At 63.5% G+C, this 24,913-nt stretch overlaps 1 protein-coding gene across 1 annotated transcript; it reads left to right on the top strand.

Moving 5' to 3' along the window:
• Window positions 1-1,424: 1,424 nt before the first annotated feature.
• LOC137461400 (keratin, type II cytoskeletal 6A-like) lies at window positions 1,425-24,913 on the top strand. The gene is given in 11 exon segments (XM_068171144.1): window positions 1,425-2,131; window positions 2,134-2,204; window positions 4,152-4,366; window positions 8,716-8,776; window positions 17,092-17,187; window positions 18,625-18,789; window positions 21,259-21,351; window positions 21,353-21,385; window positions 22,198-22,418; window positions 23,698-23,732; window positions 23,883-24,913. Coding segments are annotated over 11 exon segments (1,824 nt in total). The 5' UTR covers window positions 1,425-1,626; the 3' UTR covers window positions 24,212-24,913.

A 24,913-nucleotide genomic window follows, 5' to 3' on the forward strand; every position in this document is an offset into this window, starting at 1 on the left:
AGGAGCCAGGAGGTCTCCCCTCAGTCTCCTCTCCTCCAGCCTCAACCCTCCCAGAGCTCCCTCAGCTGCTCCTCCCCAGCCCTCTCCCCCAGCCCCTTCCCCAGCTCCCTTGCCCTTCCCTGGCCCTGCTGCAGCCCCTCAGTGCCATCTCAGCTCCCCCTGGGCTCCTACAAATCCCTGATCTCTTAGCTGCCTTTCCCAAAACAAATCCCAAGCCACTGAGCTAAGACCCAGACCCCCCTCAGTCCCAGACCCCCCTCAGCCCCAGACCCCCCTCAGTCCCAGACCCCCTCAGCCCCAGACCCCCTCAATCCCAGACCCCCCTCAGCCCCAGATGCCCTCAGTCCCAGAATCCCCTCAGTCCCAGACCCCCCTCAGTCCCAGACCCCCTCAGCCCCAGACCCACTCAGTCCAGACCCCCCTCAGTCCCAGACCCACTCAGTCCCAGACCCCACCTCAGCCCCAGACCCCCTCAGCCCCAGACCCTCCTCAGCCCCAGACCCCCTCAGTCCCAGACCCCCCTCAGCCCCAGACCCCCTCAGCCCCAGACCCTCCTCAGCCCCAGACCCCCTCAATCCCAGACCCCCCTCAGCCCCAGACGCCCTCAGTCGCAGAATCCCTCAGTCCCAGACCCCCCTCAGTCCCAGACGCCCTCAGTCCCAGACCCACTCAGTCCCAGACCCCCCTCAGCCCCAGACCCCCTCAGCCCCAGACCCACTCAGTCCCAGACCCCCCTCAGCCCCAGACCCCCTCAGTCCCAGACCCTCCATCAGCCCAAGAGGACGCAGAGAAGGGCAAGGGAGCTGGGGAAGGCTCTGGAGAGGAGAGAGGAGCAGCTGAGGGAGCTCAGGGTGGGGTAGAGGCTGGAGGAGAGGAGGCTGAGGGGACACCTCCTGGCTCCCTGCAAGTGCCTGAGAGGAGCCTGGAGCCGGGGGTAGGGGAGGAAACTTGGGCTCTTGTGCCCTGGGGTTGAAGTCCCCACCCCCGCCCAGCCCGGGGGCTGCTACACCCTAACCTCCACCTCGCAACAGCTTCCTCCCCAGCAGCCTTGCACAAGCCACCAGCCCTGGCTGGCTCCTGGAGGCAAGAAAGAAAAGGCAGCTCGCAGGGTCCCGGCAGGATCGTGTTGCATCCTGCCCCTGAGCGCAGACCTCAGCGCCTTGTCCCAATCCAATGCTAATTCCATGACTCAGAGCTGCTGGCTTTGGTGGGGGGTGGGGGGTGGGGTGGGGTGGGGAAGGGGTGGGGGGTGGGGGGGGGGAGCTGCCTCACTCCGTTACTTTCCCTGCCTGCAAACAATGCATTTTTGCGCGGCCACCGCCGCAGCCGAGGTGTGTTTGACCCAGGCAAGTCGCTGCAAGGCACCTCCAGGCCTGGGCTCCGCTGCCAAGTTTCCCAAGCAGATAAAAAGAGGAGGCTCCCAGCCTCTCCCATCACAGGGGTTCCTCTCTTCCTTTGCCCTCTGCTCTCTTCCCTCCTCCCGCCGCTGCTGCCGCCGCCGCCGCTGCTGCTGCTGCTCACCAGCCTTGGGGGTGCCCCGTTGGTGTTCATTAGCTCTTCTCCTCTCTTTCTTATTGCCCTCTTCTCCTGCCCTCTGCGTCCCCACCCCGGCCGAGCCACCCAGCCATGAGCCGGATCTCTTTCAGGTCATCCACGGGAGGGGGCATGAGGGGCTTTAGCTCGGGCTCTGCCATCGTGGGAGGTAGCGGCGGGGCCAGGAGCAGTTTTAGCTCCGTCTCCGTCTCCAGGGTCGGAGGAGGAAGAGCTGGAGGCGGAGGAGGCTTCGGAGCCGGTGGCGGCTTCGGCAGCAGGAGCCTCTATAACCTAGGTGGAAGCAAAAGGATTTCCTACAGCTCGGCCTGCGGAGGGCTGCGGAGCGGGGCCGGGGCCGGATACGGCTTCGGCGGCTTTGGTCTCGGCTACGGTGCTGGAGCTGGAGCCGGTTTTGGCTTAGGAGGAGCTGGTGGCGGTGGAGGAGGCTACGGGCTGGGCGGTGGATTCGGGCTGGGGGGCGCCGGATTCGGCGGCAGAGGTGGCCCCGGGTTCCCCGTTTGCCCCCCGGGGGGGATCCACGAAGTGACTGTGAACCAGAGCCTGCTGGCCCCCCTCAAGCTGGATATCGACCCCGAGATCAGAAGGTGCGGACTCAGGAGAGGGAGCAGATCAAGACCCTCAACAACAAATTCGCCTCCTTCATCGACAAGGTGAGAGCTGCTGGGGCCGGCGCCTCCAGCCCTGCCCGGGGCCGGCATCTCCAGCCCTGCCCGGGGCCGGCATCTCCAGTGCTGCCCAGCGTTGGTGCCTCCAGCCCTGCCCGGGGTTGGTGCCTCCAGCCCTGCCCGGGGTTGGTGCCTCTAGCCCTGCCCGGGGTTGGTGCCTCTCCAGCGCTGCCCGGGGTTGGTGCCTCCAGCCTTGCCTGGGGCCGGCAGCTCCAGCCCTGCCCGAGGCCAGCATCTCCAGCACTGCCCGGGGCCGGCGCCTCCAGCCCTGCCCGGGGCCGGCATCTCCAGCCCTGCCCAGGGCCGGCATCTCCAGCGCTGCCCAGCGTTGGTGCCTCCAGCCCTTCCCGGGGTTGGTGCCTCCAGCCCTGCCCGAGGCCAGCATCTCCAGCGCTGCCCGGGGCTGGCATCTCCAGCGCTGCCCGAGGTTGGTGCCTCCAGCCCTGCCCGGGGTTGGTGCCTCTCCAGCGCTGCCCGGGGTTGGTGCCTCCAGCCTTGCCTGGGGCCGGCAGCTCCAGCCCTGCCCGAGGCCAGCATCTCCAGCGCTGCCCGGGGCCGGCGCCTCCAGCCCTGCCCGGGGCCGGCATCTCCAGCCCTGCCTAGGGCCGGCATCTCCAGCGCTGCCCGGGGTTGGTGCCTCCAGCCCTGCCCGGGGTTGGTGCCTCCAGCCTTGCCTGGGGCCGGCAGCTCCAGCCCTGCCCGGGGTTGGTGCCTCTCCAGCCCTGCCCGGGGCTGGCGCCTCCAGCCCTGCCCAGGGTTGGTGCCTCTCCAGCCCTGCCCGGGGCTGGTGCCTCCAGCCCTGCCCGGGGTTGGTGCCTCTCCAGCCCTGCCCGGGGCTGGCACCTCCAGCCCTGCCCGGGGTTGGTGCCTCTCCAGCCCTGCCCGGGGCCGGCGCCTCCAGCCCTGCCCGGGGTTGGTGCCTCTCCAGCCCTGCCCGGGGCCGGCGCCTCCAGCCCTGCCCAGGGTTGGTGCCTCTCCAGCCCTGCCCGAGGCCAGCATCTCCAGCGCTGCCCGGGGTTGGTGCCTCCAGCCCTGCCCGGGGCCGGCGCCTCCAGCCTGCCCAGGGTTGGTGCCTCTCCAGCCCTGCCCGGGGCCGGCGCCTCCAGCCCTGCCCGGGGCCGGCGCCTCCAGCCCTGGGGAGGAAAGAGCAGGAAGATAAAACCTTCCCTTGGATGCAAGGGACTTGCCTCAACCACCCCCTGCGGCCGGCATCCTGGGAGGGCTGGAGAGCAAAAGCTGCCTCCTGCTTCCTCTCTGCGAGGATGAGTTTGGCAGAGCCTCCTCCTGTTGAATAACCAAACCCTCCCTCCCCGACCCCCCTGCTGAACAGCTGAATCCCCTTCCTCCCTGCAAAGAACAGCCCTGGGGCTGGATGGATCTCCTGCTGGACCAAGCTCTGCTCAGCACCGAGGGATAACCCCAGCTTAAAGCAGTCAGGAGGGCTGAAAGCAGAGTGGGGTTGGAGAAAGCCCTCCAGCTGCCTGCTCAAAATGTCCTTGCTGACTATGTTAAACACCTCTGTGAGGATCTGGTGGCCCAGCTGAGGTCCTCCAGCATCTCCTGACCTTCCCTTCCCCTGCTGAATGACCTCTCCCTCTCCCTGCCTGCTCACAGAGTCCTTGCTGACCATTTTAACCTTCTCTGTGAGGATCTGGTGCCCCAAGTGAGCTCCTCCAGCAACTCCTGACCTTCCCTTCCCCTGCTGAACGACCTCTCCCTCTCCCTGCCTGCTCACAGAGTCCTTGCTGACCATTTTAACCTTCTCTGTGAGGATCTGGTGCCCCAGCTGAGGTCCTCCAGCATCTCCTGACCTTCCCTTCCCCTGCTGAACGACCTCTCCCTGCCAGTCAGAGCTTTGTGTGTGCGTTCCCCTCGTGGGCTCCAGCCCCTTCTGCTTGGTTGTGTTTCCATCCCCTCCTCTCCCCACCCCAGGTGCGCTTCTTGGAGCAGCAGAACAAAGTGTTGGAGACCAAGTGGAGCCTCCTCCAAGAGCAAGGGCACACAGTCACCAGGAAGTCCCTGGAGCCTCTCTTTGAAGCCTACATCAACAACCTGAGGAGGCAGCTGGACAGCCTGGTGGGGGAGCGGGGCCGCTTGGACTCCGAGCTGAGGAACATGCAGGACATGGTGGAAGACTTCAAGAACAAGTAAGGAATGGAAGCTCTGGGCAGGAATGGTTGGCAGAGGGGGAGGGCAGGGCAGGTTGGCTCCTGCTGCACCTTGGGGGCTTGCTCTGGGCTCCTCTCCCCAGGCTGCCAGGTGAAGATAGGGAAGCAAAGCTTGGGCTCAGGCTTTAGCTGTCGGTGCAGAATCCAACCCAGCCGTGGGAGGCTGCTCCAGAGGAAGGGAGGTGATGGTCTGAGCCCCCCCAGCGTGCTGCACCCAAAGTTGTCGCTCATGAGCACCAGGGATGAGGCAAAGGAGAATCAGAATGGGTTGGCTTGGAAGGGAGCTCAGAGCTCAGCCAGCTCCAAGCCCCTCCCGTGCCCAGGGACATCTCCCCCCAGCCCAGGCTGCTCAGAGACTCATCCAGCCTGGCCCTGAGCACCTCCAGGGAGGGCTCAGCCACAGCCTCCCTGGGCAGCCTGTGCCAGGCTCTCCCCAGCCTCACTTCCTCCTCTCCACTCTCAGTCTCTCCTCTCCCAGCTCCAATCCATCTCCCCTCACCCTGCCCCTCCCAGCCCTTCTCCCAGGTCCCTGCTCAGCTCTCCTGGAGCCTCTTCAGCTCCTGGAAGCTTCTCTAAGGTCTCCCTGGAGCCTTCTTCTTCTAGCCCCAACTCCCTCAGCCTCTCCTTGGAGGCTCTTCAACAGCTCCAGGTCCTTCTTGTGTCCTCCCCTTGTCCATTGCCTCTCATCCTGGCACTGCAAGCCCCTGTCCCAGGTCCCCTCCCCAGAGCCAGGGCTTTGAGCCAAGGCTCAAGGAGCTGCCAGCTCCCAACCCCCCCAAGCTGCCCTTCTGCCAGGGAGATCTTGGTCTGTCCAGAGGGCTCCAGGCCACCTGTGTGTGCCCAGCCCTGCTCCCAGGAGAGATGCTGAGATCTCTGGTCCTTGCCAAGGAAAATGATGTCCCTGGGGCAGGAACAAATCCCAACCTGAGATAAGGTGTCCAGGGAGGGGAGGATGAGTCATGCTGGGGCCACGTCAGCTGCCATCTGCCAGGGACTGTAGGTGCTTTTTGTAGGTGAGGCTGCCTGGGTTGCCTTGGCCAGAGTCTGCTGAGAGCAACCTCTCCAACCACAGCCCCTCCCACCCACAGCCTCTCCCACCTCAGCCTCTCCATCCAGAACCTCTCCCACCACAGCCTCTCCCACCTCAGCCTCTCCCACCTCAGCCTCTCCATCCAGAACCTCTCCCACTCACAACCTCTTCCACCACAACCTCTCCCACTCACATACTCTCCCACTCACAACCTCTTCATCACCACCTCTCCCCCTCACAACCTCTCCCCCTCACCACCTCTCCCCATCACCACCTCCCCCTCACCACCTCCCCATCACCACCTCTCCCACCCATAACCTCTCCCACCCATAACCTCTCCCACTCACAACCTCTCCCACTCACAACCTCTTCCACTCACAACCTCTCCATCACCACCTCTCCCCCTCACAACCTCTCCCCCTCACAACCTCTCCATCCACAATCTCTCCCACTCTCAACCTCTTCATCACCACCTCTCCCCCTCACCACCTCTCCCCCTCACCACCTCCCCCTCACCACCTCCCCATCACCACCTCTCCCACCCATAACCTCTCCCACTCACAACCTCTCCCACTCTCAACCTCTTCATCACCACCTCTCCCCCTCACCACCTCTCCCCCTCACCACCTCTCCTCCTCACCACCTCTCCCCCTCACCACCTCCCCCTCACCACCTCCCCATCACCACCTCTCCCACCCATAACCTCTCCCACTCACAACCTCTCCCACTCACAACCTCTCCCACTCTCAACCTCTCCATCACCACCTCTCCCACCCACAACCTCCCCAAGCTCTCCACATTCATCCAGCTCTGGCCAAGTGCAAATCTGATTCCCCCCCACCCCTGCCCCAGGGGCCTGAGCTGTGGCTGAGTGTCAGAGCCAGGTTTGGGGGGGGTGGGGGGGGAGGACACAGGGAGGCAGCACTCAGCAGCTGCTTTGCTGCCCCTGGCTGCATTTCAGGACTTGTTGCCTATGCAAGGCCCCAAAGGGCCAAGTCTGGGTGCTGGGAGCTCCTTGTCTGGGGAAGAGGACACTTTGCCTTTCAAGTCAAGTTGGTTCCCAGTCCCTCTGGCTGCTTCCCACTCCTTCCCATGTCTTCCTGGAGATCCATCTGCAAGGATTCCTCTGCCAGTTCTGGAGGGACTGGCACAGACCTGCCTTCAAGAGCTGGGATTTAGCCTCAAGAGCTGACTTGTTTGGTCTGCTTTCCAGCTGAGCCCTGCCCTGCTTTTATCTGATGAGAAGATGTTGCTCAGAGCTACACAAAGTGCCTCAGAAGCCAGGTCTGAGGCTCTTGCCCAACCACGGCTCAGCCATCACAGACTAATTGGTTGCTTAATTAGCTGCTGCAGAGTGATCATTAGTGAGGAACAAACCCAAATGTCAAACAGGTCCTTTAGAGTGGGGCTGGAGACAGTGAGAGCCTCCTGAAGACCTTGGCTTCCCTCAGAGCCTCCTTGAGACCTTGGCTTCCCTCAGAGCCTCCTTGAGACCTTGGCTTCCCTCAGAGCCTCCTTGAGACCTTGGCTTCCCTCAGAGCCTTCTTGAGACCTTGGCTTCCCTCAGAGCCTCCTGCAGACCTTGGCTTCCCTCAGAGCCTTCTTGAGACCTTGGCTTCCCACAGATCCCTCTGCAGACCTTGGCTTCCCTCAGAGCCTTCTTGAGACCTTGGCTTCCCTCAGAGCCTTCTTGAGACCTTGGCTTCCCTCAGATCCCTCTGCAGACCTTGGCTTCCCTCAGAGCCTCCTGCAGACCTTGGCTTCCCTCAGAGCCTTCTTGAGACCTTGGCTTCCCTCAGAGCCCTCTGCAGACCTTGGCTTCCCTCAGAGCCCTCTGCAGACCTTGGCTTCCCTCAGAGCCTCCTGCAGACCTTGGCTTCCCTCAGAGCCTCCTGCAGACCTTGGCTTCCCTCAGAGCCTCCTGCAGACCTTGGCTTCCCTCAGAGCATCCTTGAGACCTTGGCTTCCCTCAGAGCCCTCTGAAGACCTTGGCTTCCCTCAGAGCCCTCTGAAGACCTTGGCTTCCCTCAGAGCCTCCTTGAGACCTTGGCTTCCCTCAGAGCCTTCTTGAGACCTTGGCTTCCCTCAGAGCCCTCTGCAGACCTTGGCTTCCCTCAGAGCCTTCTTGAGACCTTGGCTTCCCTCAGAGCCTCCTGCAGACCTTGGCTTCCCTCAGAGCCCTCTGCAGACCTTGGCTTCCCTCAGAGCCTCCTTGAGACCTTGGCTTCCCTCAGAGCCTTCTTGAGACCTTGGCTTCCCTCAGAGCCCTCTGCAGACCTTGGCTTCCCTCAGAGCCTCCTTGAGACCTTGGCTTCCCTCAGAGCATCCTTGAGACCTTGGCTTCCCTCAGAGCCCTCTGCAGACCTTGGCTTCCCTCAGAGCCTCCTGCAGACCTTGGCTTCCCTCAGAGCCTTCTTGAGACCTTGGCTTCGCTCAGAGCCTCCTTGAGACCTTGGCTTCCCTCAGAGCCCTCTGCAGACCTTGGCTTCCCTCAGAGCCTCCTTGAGACCTTGGCTTCGCTCAGAGCCTCCTTGAGACCTTGGCTTCCCTCAGAGCTCTCTGCAGACCTTGGCTTCCCTCAGAGCCTCCTTGAGACCTTGGCTTCCCTCAGAGCCTCCTTGAGACCTTGGCTTCGCTCAGAGCCTCCTTGAGACCTTGGCTTCCCTCAGAGCTCTCTGCAGACCTTGGCTTCCCTCAGAGCCTCCTTGAGACCTTGGCTTCCCTCAGAGCCTCCTGCAGACCTTGGCTTCCCTCAGAGCCTCCTGCAGACCTTGGCTTCCCTCAGAGCCTCCTGCAGACCTTGGCTTCCCTCAGATCCCTCTGCAGACCTTGGCTTCCCTCAGAGCCTCCTTGAGACCTTGGCTTCCCTCAGAGCCTTCTTGAGACCTTGGCTTCCCTCACAGCCTTCTGAAGCCCTTGGCTTCCCTCAGAGCCTCCTGCAGACCTTGGCTTCCCTCAGAGCCTTCTTGAGACCTTGGCTTCCCTCAGAGCCTCCTTGAGACCTTGGCTTCCCTCAGAGCCTTCTTGAGACCTTGGCTTCCCTCAGAGCCTTCTTGAGACCTTGGCTTCCCTCAGAGCCTTCTTGAGACCTTGGCTTCCCTCAGAGCCTTCTTGAGACCTTGGCTTCTTGAGACTTTACTCATTTGAGCCAAGGACTAAGCACACCAGGGAGGTTCAGAGCCAGGAAGCTTCCACTCTGGAGCACAGCTGGGGCTTGGGTGGTCTCACCTCTGCTTCCCACCTTGGCCTTGCTCTTCACTGCCACCCAACCCCTCCTCTCCCTCTCTGCCCCTCGCAGGTACGAGGATGAGATCAACCGGCGCACCGGGGCCGAGAACGAGTTCGTGGTCCTCAAGAAGGTGAGAGGGGAGAGGGCCCCCAGCAGGAGGCACCTGGGGCTCCAGCTAGGCTGCTGGGGGCTGGGCTGCTCCAGCCTCATGGCTGAGTCAGGCTGGGATCCTCCCCTGCCCAGCAGAGGCTCAGGCTGTGCTGCTCCCTGCCAAGCAGAGGCTCAGGCTGTGCTGTGCTGCTGCCCTGCCCAGCAGAGGCTCAGGCTGTGCTGTGCTGCTGCCCTGCCCAGCAGAGGCTCAGGCTGTGCTGCTGCCCTGCCCAGCAGAGGCTCAGGCTGTGCTGCTGCCCTGCCCAGCAGAGGCTCAGGCTGTGCTGCTCTCCTGCCCAGCAGAGGCTCAGGCTGTGCTGTGCTGCTCTCCTGCCCAGCAGAGGCTCAGGCTGTGCTGTGCTGCTCTCCTGCCCAGCAGAGGCTCAGGCTGTGCTGTGCTGCTCTCCTGCCCAGCAGAGGCTCAGGCTGTGCTGTGCTGCTCTCCTGCCCAGCAGAGGCTCAGGCTGTGCTGTGCTGCTGCCCTGCCCAGCAGAGGCTCAGGCTGTGCTGTGCTGCTGCCCTGCCCAGCAGAGGCTCAGGCTGTGCTGTGCTGCTCTCCTGCCCAGCAGAGGCTCAGGCTGTGCTGCTGCCCTGCCCAGCAGAGGCTCAGGCTGTGCTGTGCCCCTGCCCAGCAGAGGCTCAGGCTGTGCTGTGCTGCTGCCCTGCCCAGCAGAGGCTCAGGCTGTGCTGCTGCCCTGCCCAGCAGAGGCTCAGGCTGTGCTGCTGCCCTGCCCAGCAGAGGCTCAGGCTGTGCTGCTCTCCTGCCCAGCAGAGGCTCAGGCTGTGCTGTGCTGCTCTCCTGCCCAGCAGAGGCTCAGGCTGTGCTGTGCTGCTGCCCTGCCCAGCAGAGGCTCAGGCTGTGCTGTGCTGCTGCCCTGCCCAGCAGAGGCTCAGGCTGTGCTGCTCTCCTGCCCAGCAGAGGCTCAGGCTGTGCTGTGCCCCTGCCCAGCAGAGGCTCAGGCTGTGCTGTGCTGCTGCCCTGCCCAGCAGAGGCTCAGGCTGTGCTGCTGCCCTGCCCAGCAGAGGCTCAGGCTGTGCTGCTCCCCTGCCCAGCAGAGGCTCAGGCTGTGCTGTGCTGCTCTCCTGCCCAGCAGAGGCTCAGGCTGTGCTGTGCTGCTGCCCTGCCCAGCAGAGGCTCAGGCTGTGCTGTGCTGCTGCCCTGCCCAGCAGAGGCTCAGGCTGTGCTGCTGCCCTGCCCAGCAGAGGCTCAGGCTGTGCTGTGCTCCTGCCCTGCCCAGCAGAGGCTCAGGCTGTGCTGCTCTCCTGCCCAGCAGAGGCTCAGGCTGTGCTGTGCTGCTCTCCTGCCCAGCAGAGGCTCAGGCTGTGCTGCTGCCCTGCCCAGCAGAGGCTCAGGCTGTGCTGTGCTGCTCTTCTGCCCAGCAGAGGCTCAGGCTGTGCTGTGCTGCTCTCCTGCCCAGCAGAGGCTCAGGCTGTGCTGTGCTGCTCTCCTGCCCAGCAGAGGCTCAGGCTGTGCTGTGCTGCTCCCCTGCCCAGCAGAGGCTCAGGCTGTGCTGCTCTCCTGCCCAGCAGAGGCTCAGGCTGTGATGTGCTGCTGCCCTGCCCAGCAGAGGCTCAGGCTGTGCTGTGCTGCTGCCCAGCAGAGGCTCAGGCTGTGCTGCTCTCCTGCCCAGCAGAGGCTCAGGCTGTGCTGTGCTGCTCTCCTGCCCAGCAGAGGCTCAGGCTGTGCTGCTGCCCTGCCCAGCAGAGGCTCAGGCTGTGCTGTGCTGCTGCCCTGCCCAGCAGAGGCTCAGGCTGTGCTGCTGCCCTGCCCAGCAGAGGCTCAGGCTGTGCTGTGCTGCTGCCCTGCCCAGCAGAGGCTCAGGCTGTGCTGTGCTGCTCTCCTGCCCAGCAGAGGCTCAGGCTGTGCTGCTGCCCTGCCCAGCAGAGGCTCAGGCTGTGCTGTGCTGCTGCCCTGCCCAGCAGAGGCTCAGGCTGTGCTGTGCTGCTGCCCAGCAGAGGCTCAGGCTGTGCTGTGCTGCTGCCCAGCAGAGGCTCAGGCTGTGCTGTGCTGATGCCCTGCAGAGGCTCAGGCTGTGCTGCTCCCCTGCCCAGCAGAGGCTCAGGCTGTGCTGTGCTGCTCCCCTGCCCAGCAGAGGCTCAGGCTGTGCTGCTCCCCTGCCCAGCAGAGGCTCAGGCTGTGCTGTGCTGCTCCCCTGCCCAGCAGAGGCTCAGGCTGTGCTGTGCTGCTCTCCTGCCCAGCAGAGGCTCAGGCTGTGCTGTGCTGCTCTCCTGCCCAGCAGAGGCTCAGGCTGTGCTGTGCTGCTGCCCTGCCCAGCAGAGGCTCAGGCTGTGCTGTGCTGCTCTCCTGCCCAGCAGAGGCTCAGGCTGTGATGTGCTGCTGCCCTGCCCAGCAGAGGCTCAGGCTGTGCTGTGCTGCTGCCCAGCAGAGGCTCAGGCTGTGCTGCTGCCCTGCCCAGCAGAGGCTCAGGCTGTGCTGCTGCCCTGCCCAGCAGAGGCTCAGGCTGTGCTGCTCTCCTGCCCAGCAGAGGCTCAGGCTGTGCTGTGCTGCTCCCCTGCCCAGCAGAGTCTCAGGCTGTGCTGCTCTCCTGCCCAGCAGAGGCTCAGGCTGTGCTGCTGCCCTGCCCAGCAGAGGCTCAGGCTGTGCTGCTCTCCTGCCCAGCAGAGGCTCAGGCTGTGCTGCTCTCCTGCCCAGCAGAGGCTCAGGCTGTGCTGCTCCCCTGCCCAGCAGAGGCTCAGGCTGTGCTGTGCTGCTGCCCTGCCCAGCAGAGGCTCAGGCTGTGCTGTGCTGCTGCCCTGCCCAGCAGAGGCTCAGGCTGTGCTGCTCTTCTGCCCAGCAGAGGCTCAGGCTGTGCTGTGCTGCTGCCCTGCCCAGCAGAGGCTCAGGCTGTGCTGTGCTGCTGCCCTGCCCAGCAGAGGCTCAGGCTGTGCTGCTGCCCTGCCCAGCAGAGGCTCAGGCTGTGCTGTGCTGCTGCCCTGCCCAGCAGAGGCTCAGGCTGTGCTGTGCTGCTGCCCTGCCCAGCAGAGGCTCAGGCTGTGCTGTGCTGCTGCCCTGCCCAGCAGAGGCTCAGGCTGTGCTGTGCTGCTCTCCTGCCCAGCAGAGGCTCAGGCTGTGCTGCTGCCCTGCCCAGCAGAGGCTCAGGCTGTGCTGCTGCCCTGCCCAGCAGAGGCTCAGGCTGTGCTGTGCTGCTGCCCTGCCCAGCAGAGGCTCAGGCTGTGCTGCTGCCCTGCCCAGCAGAGGCTCAGGCTGTGCTGTGCTGCTGCCCTGCCCAGCAGAGGCTCAGGCTGTGCTGTGCTGCTGCCCTGCCCAGCAGAGGCTCAGGCTGTGCTGTGCTGCTCCCCTGCCCAGCAGAGGCTCAGGCTGTGCTGTGCTGCTCTCCTGCCCAGCAGAGGCTCAGGCTGTGCTGTGCTGCTGCCCTGCCCAGCAGAGGCTCAGGCTGTGCTGTGCTGCTCTCCTGCCCAGCAGAGGCTCAGGCTGTGCTGTGCTGCTCTCCTGCCCAGCAGAGGCTCAGGCTGTGCTGCTGCCCTGCCCAGCAGAGGCTCAGGCTGTGCTGTGCTGCTGCCCTGCCCAGCAGAGGCTCAGGCTGTGCTGCTGCCCTGCCCAGCAGAGGCTCAGGCTGTGCTGTGCTGCTGCCCTGCCCAGCAGAGGCTCAGGCTGTGCTGTGCTGCTCTCCTGCCCAGCAGAGGCTCAGGCTGTGCTGCTGCCCTGCCCAGCAGAGGCTCAGGCTGTGCTGCTCTCCTGCCCAGCAGAGGCTCAGGCTGTGCTGTGCTGCTCCCCTGCCCAGCAGAGGCTCAGGCTGTGCTGCTCCCTGCCCAGCAGAGGCTCAGGCTGTGCTGTGCTGCTCCCCTGCCCAGCAGAGGCTCAGGCTGTGCTGTGCTGCTGCCCTGCCCAGCAGAGGCTCAGGCTGTGCTGCTGCCCTGCCCAGCAGAGGCTCAGGCTGTGCTGTGCTGCTCCCCTGCCCAGCAGAGGCTCAGGCTGTGCTGTGCTGCTGCCCTGCCCAGCAGAGGCTCAGGCTGTGCTGCTCTCCTGCCCAGCAGAGGCTCAGGCTGTGCTGTGCTGCTGCCCGGCCAAGCAGAGGCTCAGGCTGTGCTGCTCTCCTGCCCAGCAGAGGCTCAGGCTGTGCTGTGCTGCTGCCCTGCCCAGCAGAGGCTCAGGCTGTGCTGTGCTGCTGCCCTGCCCAGCAGAGGCTCAGGCTGTGCTGTGCTGCTCCCCTGCCCAGCAGAGGCTCAGGCTGTGCTGTGCTGCTCCCCTGCCCAGCAGAGGCTCAGGCTGTGCTGCTCCCCTGCCCAGCAGAGGCTCAGGCTGTGCTGTGCTGCTGCCCTGCAGAGGCTCAGGCTGTGCTGTGCTGCTGCCCTGCCCAGCAGAGGCTCAGGCTGTGCTGTGCTGCTGCCCTGCCCAGCAGAGGCTCAGGCTGTGCTGCTCTCCTGCCCAGCAGAGGCTCAGGCTGTGCTGTGCTGCTCCCCTGCCCAGCAGAGGCTCAGGCTGTGCTGCTCTCCTGCCCAGCAGAGGCTCAGGCTGTGCTGCTGCCCTGCCCAGCAGAGGCTCAGGCTGTGCTGCTGCCCTGCCCAGCAGAGGCTCAGGCTGTGCTGTGCTGCTGCCCAGCAGAGGCTCAGGCTGTGCTGTGCTGCTCTCCTGCCCAGCAGAGGCTCAGGCTGTGCTGCTCCCCTGCTCAGCAGAGGCTCAGGCTGTGCTGCTCCCCTGCTCAGCAGAGGCTCAGGCTGTGCTGCTCCCCTGCCCAGCAGAGGCTCAGGCTGTGCTGCTGCCCTGCCCAGCAGAGGCTCAGGCTGTGCTGTGCTGCTGCCCTGCCCAGCAGAGGCTCAGGCTGTGCTGTGCTGCTCTCCTGCCCAGCAGAGGCTCAGGCTGTGCTGCTCTCCTGCCCAGCAGAGGCTCAGGCTGTGCTGCTGCCCTGCCCAGCAGAGGCTCAGGCTGTGCTGCTGCCCTGCCCAGCAGAGGCTCAGGCTGTGCTGTGCTGCTCTCCTGCCCAGCAGAGGCTCAGGCTGTGCTGATGCCCAGCAGAGGCTCAGGCTGTGCTGTGCTGCTGCCCTGCCCAGCAGAGGCTCAGGCTGTGCTGCTGCCCTGCCCAGCAGAGGCTCAGGCTGTGCTGTGCTGCTCCCCTGCCCAGCAGAGGCTCAGGCTGTGCTGATGCCCAGCAGAGGCTCAGGCTGTGCTGCTCCCCTGCCCAGCAGAGGCTCAGGCTGTGCTGTGCTGCTCCCCTGCCCAGCAGAGGCTCAGGCTGTGCTGCTGCCCTGCCCAGCAGAGGCTCAGGCTGTGCTGTGCTGCTCCCCTGCCCAGCAGAGGCTCAGGCTGTGCTGCTCTCCTGCCCAGCAGAGGCTCAGGTTGTGCTGTGCTGCTCTCCTGCCCAGCAGAGGCTCAGGCTGTGCTGTGCTGCTGCCCTGCCCAGCAGAGGCTCAGGCTGTGCTGCTGCCCTGCCCAGCAGAGGCTCAGGCTGTGCTGCTGCCCTGCCCAGCAGAGGCTCAGGCTGTGCTGTGCTGCTCTCCTGCCCAGCAGAGGCTCAGGTTGTGCTGTGCTGCTGCTCTGCCCAGCAGAGGCTCAGGCTGTGCTGCTGCCCTGCCCAGCAGAGGCTCAGGCTGTGCTGTGCTGCTGCTCTGCCCAGCAGAGGCTCAGGCTGTGCTGCTGCCCTGCCCAGCAGAGGCTCAGGCTGTGCTGCTGCCCTGCCCAGCAGAGGCTCAGGCTGTGCTGCTGCCCTGCCCAGCAGAGGCTCAGGCTGTGCTGTGCTGCTCTCCTGCCCAGCAGAGGCTCAGGTTGTGCTGTGCTGCTGCTCTGCCCAGCAGAGGCTCAGGCTGTGCTGCTGCCCTGCCCAGCAGAGGCTCAGGCTGTGCTGCTCTCCTGCCCAGCAGAGGCTCAGGTTGTGCTGTGCTGCTGCTCTGCCCAGCAGAGGCTCAGGCTGTGCTGCTCTCCTGCCCAGCAGAGGCTCAGGCTGTGCTGTGCTGCTCCCCTGCCCAGCAGAGGCTCAGGCTGTGCTGCTGCCCTGCCCAGCAGAGGCTCAGGCTGTGCTGTGCTGCTCTCCTGCCCAGCAGAGGCTCAGGCTGTGCTGCTGCCCTGCCCAGCAGAGGCTCAGGTTGTGCTGTGCTGCTGCTCTGCCCAGCAGAGGCTCAGGCTGTGCTGTGCTGCTGCTCTGCCCAGCAGAGGCTCAGGTTGTGCTGTGCTGCTGCTCTGCCCAGCAGAGGCTCAGGCTGTGCTGTGCTGCTGCTCTGCCCAGCAGAGGCTCAGGCTGTGCTGTGCTGCTGCTCTGCCCAGCAGAGGCTCAGGCTGTGCTGTGCTGCTGCTCTGCCCAGCAGAGGCTCAGGCTGTGCTGCTGCCCTGCCCAGCAGAGGCTCAGGCTGTGCTGCTGCCCTGCCCAGCAGAGGCTCAGGCTGTGCTGCTGCCCTGCCCAGCAGAGGCTCAGGCTGTGCTGTGCTGCTCTCCTGCCCAGCAGAGGCTCAGGTTGTGCTGTGCTGCTGCTCTGCCCAGCAGAGGCTCAGGCTGTGCTGCTGCCCTGCCCAGCAGAGGCTCAGGTTGTGCTGTGCTGCTGCTCTGCCCAGCAGAGGCTCAGGCTGTGCTGCTCTCCTGCCCAGCAGAGGCTCAGGCTGTGCTGTGCTGCTCCCCTGCCCAGCAGAGGCTCAGGCTGTGCTGCTCTCCTGCCCAGCAGAGGCTCAGGTTGTGCTGTGCTGCTCTCCTGCCCAGCAGAGGCTCAGGCTGTGCTGATGCCCAGCAGAGGCTCAGGCTGTGCTGTGCTGCTCTCCTGCCCAGCAGAGGCTCAGGCTGTGCTGTGCTGCTCTCCTGCCCAGCAGAGGCTCAGGCTGTGCTGTGCTGCTCTCCTGCCCAGCAGAGGCTCAGGTTGTGCTGTGCTGCTGCTCTGCCCAGCAGAGGCTCAGGCTGTGCTGCTGCCCTGCCCAGCAGAGGCTCAGGCTGTGCTGTGCTGCTGCCCTGCCCAGCAGAGGCTCAGGCTGTGCTGTGCTGCTCTCCTGCCCAGCAGAGGCTCAGGCTGTGCTGCTGCCCTGCCCAGCAGAGGCTCAGGCTGTGCTGCTGCCCTGCCCAGCAGAGGCTCAGGCTGTGCTGCTGCCATGCTCAGGAGCAGTGGGGCCATCTTTGGCCATCACCTTCTCCATGTGGAAGTTTTCTGAGCACAGCTCCTCCAGCTGCCCTCCCAAACCCTTTGGCTTCTCGTGGCTCAGTCCAGCTCTGCCCCTGGGGGTCACATCCCCACGAGTCAACTCTGTGCCTTCTGCTCCAGCTCTGTGCCCTCTGCTCCAGCTCTCAGCTCTGTGCCCTCTGCTCTCAGCTCTGTGCCCTCTGCTCCAGCTCTCAGCTCTGTGCCCTCTGCTCTCAGCTCTGTGCCCTCTGCTCCAGCTCTGTGCCCTCTGCTCTCAGCTCTGTGCCCTCTGCTCCAGCTCTGTGCCCTCTGCTCCAGCTCTGTGCCCTCTGCTCTCAGCTCTGTGCCCTCTGCTCTCAGCACTGTGCCCTCTGCTCCAGCTCTCAGCTCTGTGCCCTCTGCTCCAGCTCTGTGCCCTCTGCTCCAGCTCTCAGCTCTGTGCCCTCTGCTCTGAGCTCTGTGCCCTCTGCTCCAGCTCTGTGCCCTCTGCTCCAGCTCTCAGCTCTGTGCCCTCTGCTCCAGCTCTGTGCCCTCTGCTCCAGCTCTGTGCCCTCTGCTCCAGCTCTCAGCTCTGTGCCCTCTGCTCCAGCTCTGTGCCCTCTGCTCCAGCTCTCAGCTCTGTGCCCTCTGCTCCAGCTCTGTGCCCTCTGCTCTCAGCTCTGTGCCCTCTGCTCTCAGCTCTGTGCCCTCTGCTCCAGCTCTCAGCTCTGTACCCTCTGCTCCAGCTCTGTGCCCTCTGCTCCAGCTCTCAGCTCTGTGCCCTCTGCTCCAGCTCTGTGCCCTCTGCTCCAGCTCTGTGCCCTCTGCTCCAGCTCTCAGCTCTGTACCCTCTGCTCCAGCTCTGTGCCCTCTGCTCCAGCTCTCAGCTCTGTGCCCTCTGCTCTCAGCTCTGTGCCCTCTGCTCCAGCTCTCAGCTCTGTGCCCTCTGCTCTCAGCTCTGTGCCCTCTGCTCCAGCTCTGTGCCCTCTGCTCCAGCTCTCAGCTCTGTGCCCTCTGCTCCAGCTCTGTGCCCTCTGCTCTCAGCTCTGTGCCCTCTGCTCCAGCTCTGTGCCCTCTGCTCCAGCTCTGTGCCCTCTGCTCCAGCTCTGCCTCACAGCAGATGTCCAACATTTCAAACCCCCAACTCCTGACCTCAGCAGCGTGAGCAGAAGCCACAGGAATGCCAGACCTGGAGGCACAGAGGTGTCCTGAAGCCCCTTTGCCTTCTGGTTTCCTCAGCAGTCTTTGCTTTTCTCTCCTCCAGGACGTGGATGGAGCTTACATGAACAAGGTGGAGCTGCAGGCCAAGGCAGATGGGCTGGCAGACGAAATCAACTTCCTGAGAGCTCTCTACGAGGCAGTAAGGACTCAGCCACCCCTCTCCTGCCCCCCCTGCCCTCCTCAGTCCTTCCCAGCCCTTCCTGCTCTTCCCTGCCCTCCCTTCCCCTCCCCAGCCCTCCCCAGTCCTCCCCTGTCTCCCCTGCCCTCCCCTGCCCTCCTTAGTCATTCCCAGCCTTCCCCTGCCCTCCCCTGCCCTCCCTTACCCTTCCCAGCCCTCCCCTGCCCTTCCCAGCCCTCCCTTGCCCTCCCCTGCCCTCCTCTATCCTCCCCTGCCCTCCCCAGCCCTCTCCTGCCCTCCTCAGTCCTTCCCAGCCTTCCCCTCCTTTCCCCTGCCCACTCCAGCCATTCCCTGCCCACTCCAGCCATTCCCTGCCCTCTCCAGCCATTCCCTGCCCTCCCCTGCCTTCCCCTGCCCTTCCCAGCCCTCCCCTGCCCTTCCCAGCCCTGCCTTGCCCTCCCCTGCCCTCCTCTATCCTCCCCTGCCCTCCCCAGCACTCTCCTGCCCTCCTCAGTCCTTCCCAGCCTTCCCCTCCTCTCCCCTGCCCTCTCCAGCCATTCCCTGCCCTCCTCTGCCCTCCCCTGCCCTCCCCTGCCTTCCCCTGCCCTCCTCTATCCTCCCCTGCTCTCCCCAGCCCTCCCCTGCCCTCCTTAGTCATTCCCAGCCTTCCCCTGCCCTCCCCTGCCTTCCCCTGCCCTCCCCTGCCCTTCCCAGCCCTCCCTTACCCTCCCCTGCCCTCCTCTATCCTCTCCTGCCCTCCCCAGCCCTCTCCTGCCCTCCTCAGTCCTTCCCAGCCTTCCCCTCCTCTCCCCTGCCCTCCCCAGCCATTCCCTGCCCTCCCCAGCCCTCCCCAGCCCTCCCCACCATGCCACCCTCCCCAGCTCCATGCTGGGCAGCTCTCCAAGCCCTGCAGCTGTGGCCACCAGGCTCAGTGCTCTCACAGCCCTAGGAGAGGAGGTGGCCACTGCCTTCTCCCCTCGGAGTGAGGTGGGGGTTGGGCTCCTCCCCCTTCACTCTCCGAGGGGAGATGACCTCAGGTGGCAGCAGGAGAGGTTCAGGTTGGCCACGAGGAACAAGTTGTGTCCTGCAAGAGTGGCCAGGGACTGGCCCAGGCTGCCCAGGGAGGTGGTGGAGGACGTTAGGGCTTGGAAGGGACCTCTGGAGGTCACCCAGCCCAGCCCCACTGCCAGAGCAGGACCACCCCTGGGGGTGCTGCACAACCCCTGGGGCCATGGTTTGGTGGGGTTGGGTTGCTGCTTGGACTGGGTGACCTCAGAGGCCTTTCCCAACCCAAACTGTCCCACGGTTGTGGAAGAGAGGGAAGGGGAAAGGGCTGGAGGCAGAGCCAGGAGCACCCCAAGGGAGAGGCTCGGCGGGGAGGGCTCCTGAGCCGCCCCTGCAGGGCCCCCAGCCCAGGCACCACCCAGCTCTGAGTCCCTGCTCTGCCACCTCCTGCAGGAGCTGTCCCAGATGCAGCAGCAGGTCTCTGACACCTCTGTGGTGCTCTCCATGGACAACAACAGGAACCTGGACCTCAACAGCATCATCGCCGAGGTGAAGGCTCAGTACGAGGACATCGCCAACCGCAGCCGCGCCGAGGCCGAGGCCTGGTACCAGAACAAGGTGAGGCAGCCGGAGGGCAGCCTGGCACCCCTGGCACCGCTCTGCCCGGGGGCAGGGAAGGCTCCCAGCCTTCCCCCAGAGATGCTGCTGCCCTCTGCCTGCTGCAACAGGCTCTGGCAAGCAGATCCTCGGCCGCCCCTCGTGGGCAGCCCCTCCTCAGCCACCGCTGAGTCCTGCTGGGGGAAGCAAGGGGCAAGGTCCTTCCATGCCCTGAGCCTGGGCTCACAAGGAGCCACAGGGAGAGGAGGTCTTGGACTCAGAGTGCTCCTCTTGGCCTCTCAGCTGGAGGTGAGCACCCAGAGGTGCTCTTCTTTGCCCTCTCAGCTGGAGGTGAGCACCCAGAGGTGCTTCTCTTGGCCTCTCAGATGGAGCTGAGCACCCAGAGGTGCTCCTCTTGGCCTCCTCAGCTGGAGCTGAGCACCCAGAGGTGCTCCTCTTGGCCTCTCAGATGGAGCTGAGCACCCAGAGGTGCTTCTCTTGGCCTCTCAGCTGGAGGTGAGCACCCACAGGTGCTTCTCTTGGCCTCACAGCTGGAGGTGAGCACCCAGAGGTGATCCTCTTTGCCCTCTCAGCTGGAGCTGAGCACCCAGAGGTGCTTCTCTTGGCCTCTCAGCTGGAGCTGAGCACCCAGAGGTGCTCCTCTTGGCCTCTCAGCTGGAGCTGAGCACCCAGAGGTGCTCCTCTTGGCCTCTCAGCTGGAGCTGAGCACCCAGAGGTGCTTCTCTTGGCCTCACAGCTGGAGGTGAGCATCCAGAGGTGCTCCTCTTGGCCTCTCAGCTGGAGCTGAGCACCCACAGGTGCTCCTCTTGGCCTCTCAGCTGGAGCTGAGCACCCAGAGGTGCTCCTCTTGGCCCTGAGGGTGAGGAGACTCTCAGTGCCATGGTGTGATTGATCAGTCAGGGTTGGGTGATCAGCTGGGACTCAGTGACTTTGGAGGGCTCTTCCAACCTGGTTGGTTGATTGGTTGACTGGTTGAGTGATTAATTGGTTGGTTGATTGATTGATTGATTGGTTGAGTGGTTGAATGATTGGTTGGTTGATTGGTTGACTGGTTGGTTGATTGACTTATTGATTGACTGGTTGGTCCGTTGATTGACTGATTGGTTGATTGGTTGGTTGATAGATTGGTTGGTTGGTTGATGGGTTAAATGATTGGTTAATTGGTTGGTAGGTTGGTTGATTGATTGGTTGGTTGGTTGATTGGTTGGTTGAGTGATTGGTTGGTTGAATGGTTGATTGATAGGTTGATTCGTTAGTTGGTTGATTGGTTGGTTGGTTGATTGGTTGGTTGGTTGATTGGTTGGTTGGTTGATTGGTTGGTTGGTTGATTGGTTGGTTGGTTGATTGGTTAAGTGATTGGTTGAGTGATTGGTTGGTTGATAGGTTGGTTGGTTGGTTGATTGATTGATAGGTGGGTTGGTTGATTGGTTGGTTGAGTGATTGGTTGGTTGGTTGGTTGAGTGATTGGTTGGTTGAATGGTTGATTGATAGGTTGATTGGTTGATTGATTGATAGGTTGGTTGTTTGGTTGTTTGGTTGATTTATTGATAGGTTGGTTGGTTGATTGATAGGTTGGTTAGTTGATTGGTTGGTTGAGTGATTGGTTGGTTGGTTGATTGATTGATAGGTTGGTTGGTTGATTGATTGATAGGTTGGCTGGTTGGTTGGTTGAGTGATTGGTTAAATGATTGGTTGAGTGATTGGTTGGTTGATTGATTGATAGGTTGGTTGGTTGGTTGGTTGGTTGGTTGATTGGTTGGTTGAGTGATTGGTTGGTTGAATGGTTGATTGATAGGTTGATTGGTTGGTTGATTGATTGGTTGGTTGAGTGATTGGTTAAATGATTGGTTGAGTGATTGGTTGGTCGAATGGTTGATTGATAGGTTGATTGGTTGGTTGATTGGTTGGTTGGTTGGTTGAGTGATTGGTTGAGTGATTGATTGAGTGATTGGTTGAGTGACTGGTTGGTTGATAGGTTGGTTGGTTGATTGATTGATAGGTTGGTTGGTTGGTTGATTGATTGATAGGTTGGTTGGTTGATTGGTTGGTTGAGTGATTGGTTGGTTGAATGGTTGATTGATAGGTTGATTGGTTGGTTGATTGATTGGTTGGTTGGTTGGTTGAGTGATTGGTTAAATGATTGGTTGAGTGATTGGTTGATTGGTTGGTTGATTGATTGGTTGGTTGGTTGAGTGATTGATAGGTTGGTTGGTTGATTGGTTGGTTGAGTGATTGGTTGGTTGGTTGATTGATTGATAGGTTGGTTGGTTGATTGGTTGGTTGATTGGTTGGTTAGTTGATTGGTTGGTTGAGTGATTGGTTGGTTGAATGGTTGATTGATAGGTTGATTGGTTGGTTGGTCGGTTGGTCAGTTGGTTGGTTTGTTGAGTGATTGATCAGTTGGTTGGTTGATCGGTTGGCTGGCTGGCTGATCAGTTGATCAATCGACTCTCGCCTCCCCCGGGGCAGTACGAGGAGCTGCAGGTCTCGGCGGGGCGCCACGGCGATGACCTCCGCAACACCAAGATGGAGATCACGGAGATCAACCGCGTGGTGCAGAGGCCTGCGCAACGAGATCGAGAGCGTCAAGAAGCAGGTGAGAGGCAGGCAGGGAGGGAGGGAGAGAGGCAGGGAGGGAGGTGGATCCTCCCCAGCTGCCTGCTGGGCTGGTGGGAGGTGCCCCTGGCCCTTGGCAGGGGGCAGGTTGGAACCCAATGAGCTTGAAGGGTCCCTGCCGGCCAGGCTGCTGCTGCCCCTCTGCTCCACTCTGCTCACACCACAGCTGCAGCTCTGGGGCCAGCTCTGCAGCCTCTGCTCCAGGGAAGGCTCTGGAGGGGCTGGAAGGTGTCCAGAGCAGGGCCAGGAGCAGGAGCAGAGGGCTGGAGCTGAGCACAGCCTGAGAGAGTTGGGGTTGTGCAGGCTGGAGAGGAGAAGGCTCCCAGGAGACCTTCTGGTGGCCTCCCAGGGGCTGCAGGGGCTGCAGGAAAGCTGGGGAGGGACTTTGGAGGCTGTGAGGGAGGGAGCCAGCTCCTGGCATCAGCAGGGTGGTGGTGGCCAAGCATGGACAAAGAGCCAGCTCCTGGCACTGGAGCAGGGTTGCAAAGCCAAGTTTTGCCCCAGGGCTTGGCCACCTCTGCCTCTGCCCACCAGAGAAGGTGCCCCCAGTGCCAGGCCATGCTGTGGGAGCTGCTTTCTCACTGGGGAGGCAGGCTGGGAGCTGCCAGGGGACCCCAGCTCAGGTGGTGGAGAGGTTTCTGCTTCCCTTGGGCACCTTCTGGCTGGCTCCAGTAGGAGCTCTTGGTGCCACACTGGGAGCCACCAGCCAGGCTGTGCCAGAGCACAGCAATGCTCAGGAGGGCACTCTGGGCTTGCCCAAGCTGAGCAATGATCTCTGCCCCTTGCCTGCAGTGTGCCAACCTCCAAGCAGCCATCGCCGAGGCCGAGGAGCGCGGGGAGATGGCCCTGAAGGATGCCAAGGCCAAGCTGGCAGAGCTGGAGGATGCCCTGCAGAAGGCCAAGGCTGACCTGGCCAGGCAGCTGAGGGAGTACCAGGAGCTGATGAACGTCAAGCTGGCCCTGGACATCGAGATTGCCACCTACAGGAAGCTGCTGGAGGGAGAGGAGAGCAGGTGAGGCCAAGCAGAGAGGAGCTGCTGCCTCCTGGCAGCACAGGGCACAGGGCAGGGCACAGCTCCTGGGGCTCGAAGGGACTGCAGCACCAAGGGAGGTGGAGCAAGGGCAGAGGGAGGGTTGGTTTGTAGGGAAGGGTTCCCTTGCTCCAGCTCTTGGCACCTGAAACAGTGAGCAGCTCTCTTGCATCTGTGCTAGAGAGAGACAAAGCCCAGCAGAGGACAGCCTCCAGTGGAGGCCACACCAGATGGTCCCAGGGGCTGGCACTGCCTCTTCTCTGTGCCCTTGCAATCGCTGCCATAGAGTCCTGGAATGGGCTTGGCTTGGAAGGGAGCTCAGAGCTCAGCCAGCTCCAAGCCCCTGCCCTGCCCAGGGACACCTCCCCCCAGCCCAGGCTGCTCAGGGCCTCATCCAGCCTGGCCCTCAGCACCTCCAGGCAGGAGGCAGCCACAGCCTCCCTGGGCAGCCTGCTCCAGGCTCTCCCCAGCCTCACTTCCTCCTCTCCACTCTCAATCTCTCCTCTCCCAGCCCAAATCCATCTCCCCTCATCCTGCCCCTCCCAGCCCTCATCCCAGGTCCCTCCCCAGCTCTCCTGGAGCCTCTTCAGCTCCTGGCAGCTGCTCTGAGCTCTCCCTGCAGCCTTCCCTTCCATCCCCAGCTCCCTCAGCCTCTCCTTGGAGGATCTTCAGCACTTTCATAGATTCATAGAATGGTTCCAGGTCCTCCCTGTGCTGGGGGTCCCAGGGCTGGGGGCAGTGCTGCAGGGGAGGTCAGAGCAGAGCAGAGGGCAGAGTCCCCTCCCTGTGCTGGGGGTCCCAGGGCTGGAGGCAGTGCTGCAGGGGAGGTCAGAGCAGAGCAGAGCAGAGGGCAGAGTCCCCTCCCTGTGCTGGGGGTCCCAGGGCTGGAGGCAGTGCTGCAGGGGAGGTCTGAGCAGAGCAGAGCAGAGGGCAGAGTCCCCTCCCTGTGCTGGGGGTCCCAGGGCTGGGGGCAGTGCTGCAGGGGAGGTCAGAGCAGAGCAGAGGGCAGAATCCCCTCCCTGGGCTGCTGCTCTGCCTCCTGCGGCTGCAGCCCAGCTCAGGGTTGGCTTCTGGGCTGCCAGTGACCACTGCTGGCTCCTGGGGACTCTGTCACCGACTGCCACCCCCCAAGCCCTTTCCCTCCAGGCTGCTCTCAACTCTTCCTCCCCCCAGCCTGGCTGCGCGCTTGGGGCTGCCCCGAGCCAGCTGAGGACCTTTCTCTCTGCTTTGGCCTCACCGTTTGCTTTCCCTCCCCCAACAGACTCGCTGGAGAGGGAGTCGGAGCCGTCAGCGTCTGTGAGTATCTCCCCCTCTCCCCCCCACCCCTTTTCCCACCCCTGCTCATCGCCCCCTCCCCGCCGGGGCGATGCTGCGAGGGCTTCCCCCTCCCCTCTCCCGGGGGAGCCTAAAGCAGCTTCTCTCTCTTTCTCTCTCCCCTTCCTGCAGCCGTGGTCAGCAGCTCCAGCGGGATGAGCTACGGCGGCGGCATGGGCGGGGGGCTCGGCATGGGCGGGGGGCTGGGCATGGGAGGGGGCGGCGGCGGCTACTGCCTGAGCAGCGGCGGCGGCTTCGGGGGCGGCAGCGGCGGCGGCTTCGGGGGCGGCAGCTGCGGCTTCGGGGGCGGCAGCGGCGGCTTCGGGGGCAGCTCTGCCTTCGGCGGGGGGCTCAGCAGCGGCACCTTCAGCTCCGGGAGCAGCCGAGGGGTCAGCTCCAGCACGGGAGGCAGCGTGAGGATCGTTTCCAAGACCACCACCAGCAAAAAGACCATCAGATAAGGAGGGGGTCGTCGTCGTCCCCCCTCCCCCCCCCCCGCCCCGGCCTCCTGCCTGCCTTCCCCCGAGGGCAAAGCGCTGCCCCGCGGTGTACATAAAGCTGCGCTTGAGCTTCTCCTCCTCCTGCTGCCCTTCACCCTCCAGCCCTGGGGGCAGCGAAGGGCAGGCAGGACCCCACTGCAAGAATCCGGAGCACCTTTGGCTAACGCAGAGCTTGTAACAGGGTCGTGGCTTGGGCTCGGGAGGGGCTCCCGGGGCCGGCCCCTCAGCCCTTCTCCTTTGACACGGGGTCTTGGTCTTCCCTTTCGACCCCTTCCTTCCCGGGGTGGAAGCACTTCCCTGCACGGGGTGGGGGCAGTCTCCTTGGTCCCCACAGATTGGCTCTCAGAGGTGGGTGGCAGCCTGCTGAAAGCAGCCCTCTGGCTCCTCAGCAAGGAAAACAGCTCCAGGATGTCCTCCCCCCCCCTCCCCCTCCCCAGAAAGCCTCTGCCCACAGCTCTGTTACAGCCTCCCAAACGTTTCGATTGCAAGCAAAGAGATCTTCCCTTCCCAGCCCCTTCTCTCCTCCCAGGCTCCTGTGGGAGAGGTTTTGGTGTTTGGGTTTTGCTCCCTTGGTTTCTGGCTCCTCTTTGTCCTCATGGCTGCAGCCTCCTCCTCCTCCCTTCCAGGCCTCTCTGGTCCAATAAAGAGCATTTGTCATTTTTC

This window comes from Melanerpes formicivorus, unplaced genomic scaffold (genome assembly GCF_026170545.1).
Source record: "Melanerpes formicivorus ecotype bairdi unplaced genomic scaffold, bMelFor1.0.p_v2 SCAF_2050, whole genome shotgun sequence".
Classification (NCBI taxonomy): domain Eukaryota; kingdom Metazoa; phylum Chordata; class Aves; order Piciformes; family Picidae; genus Melanerpes; species Melanerpes formicivorus.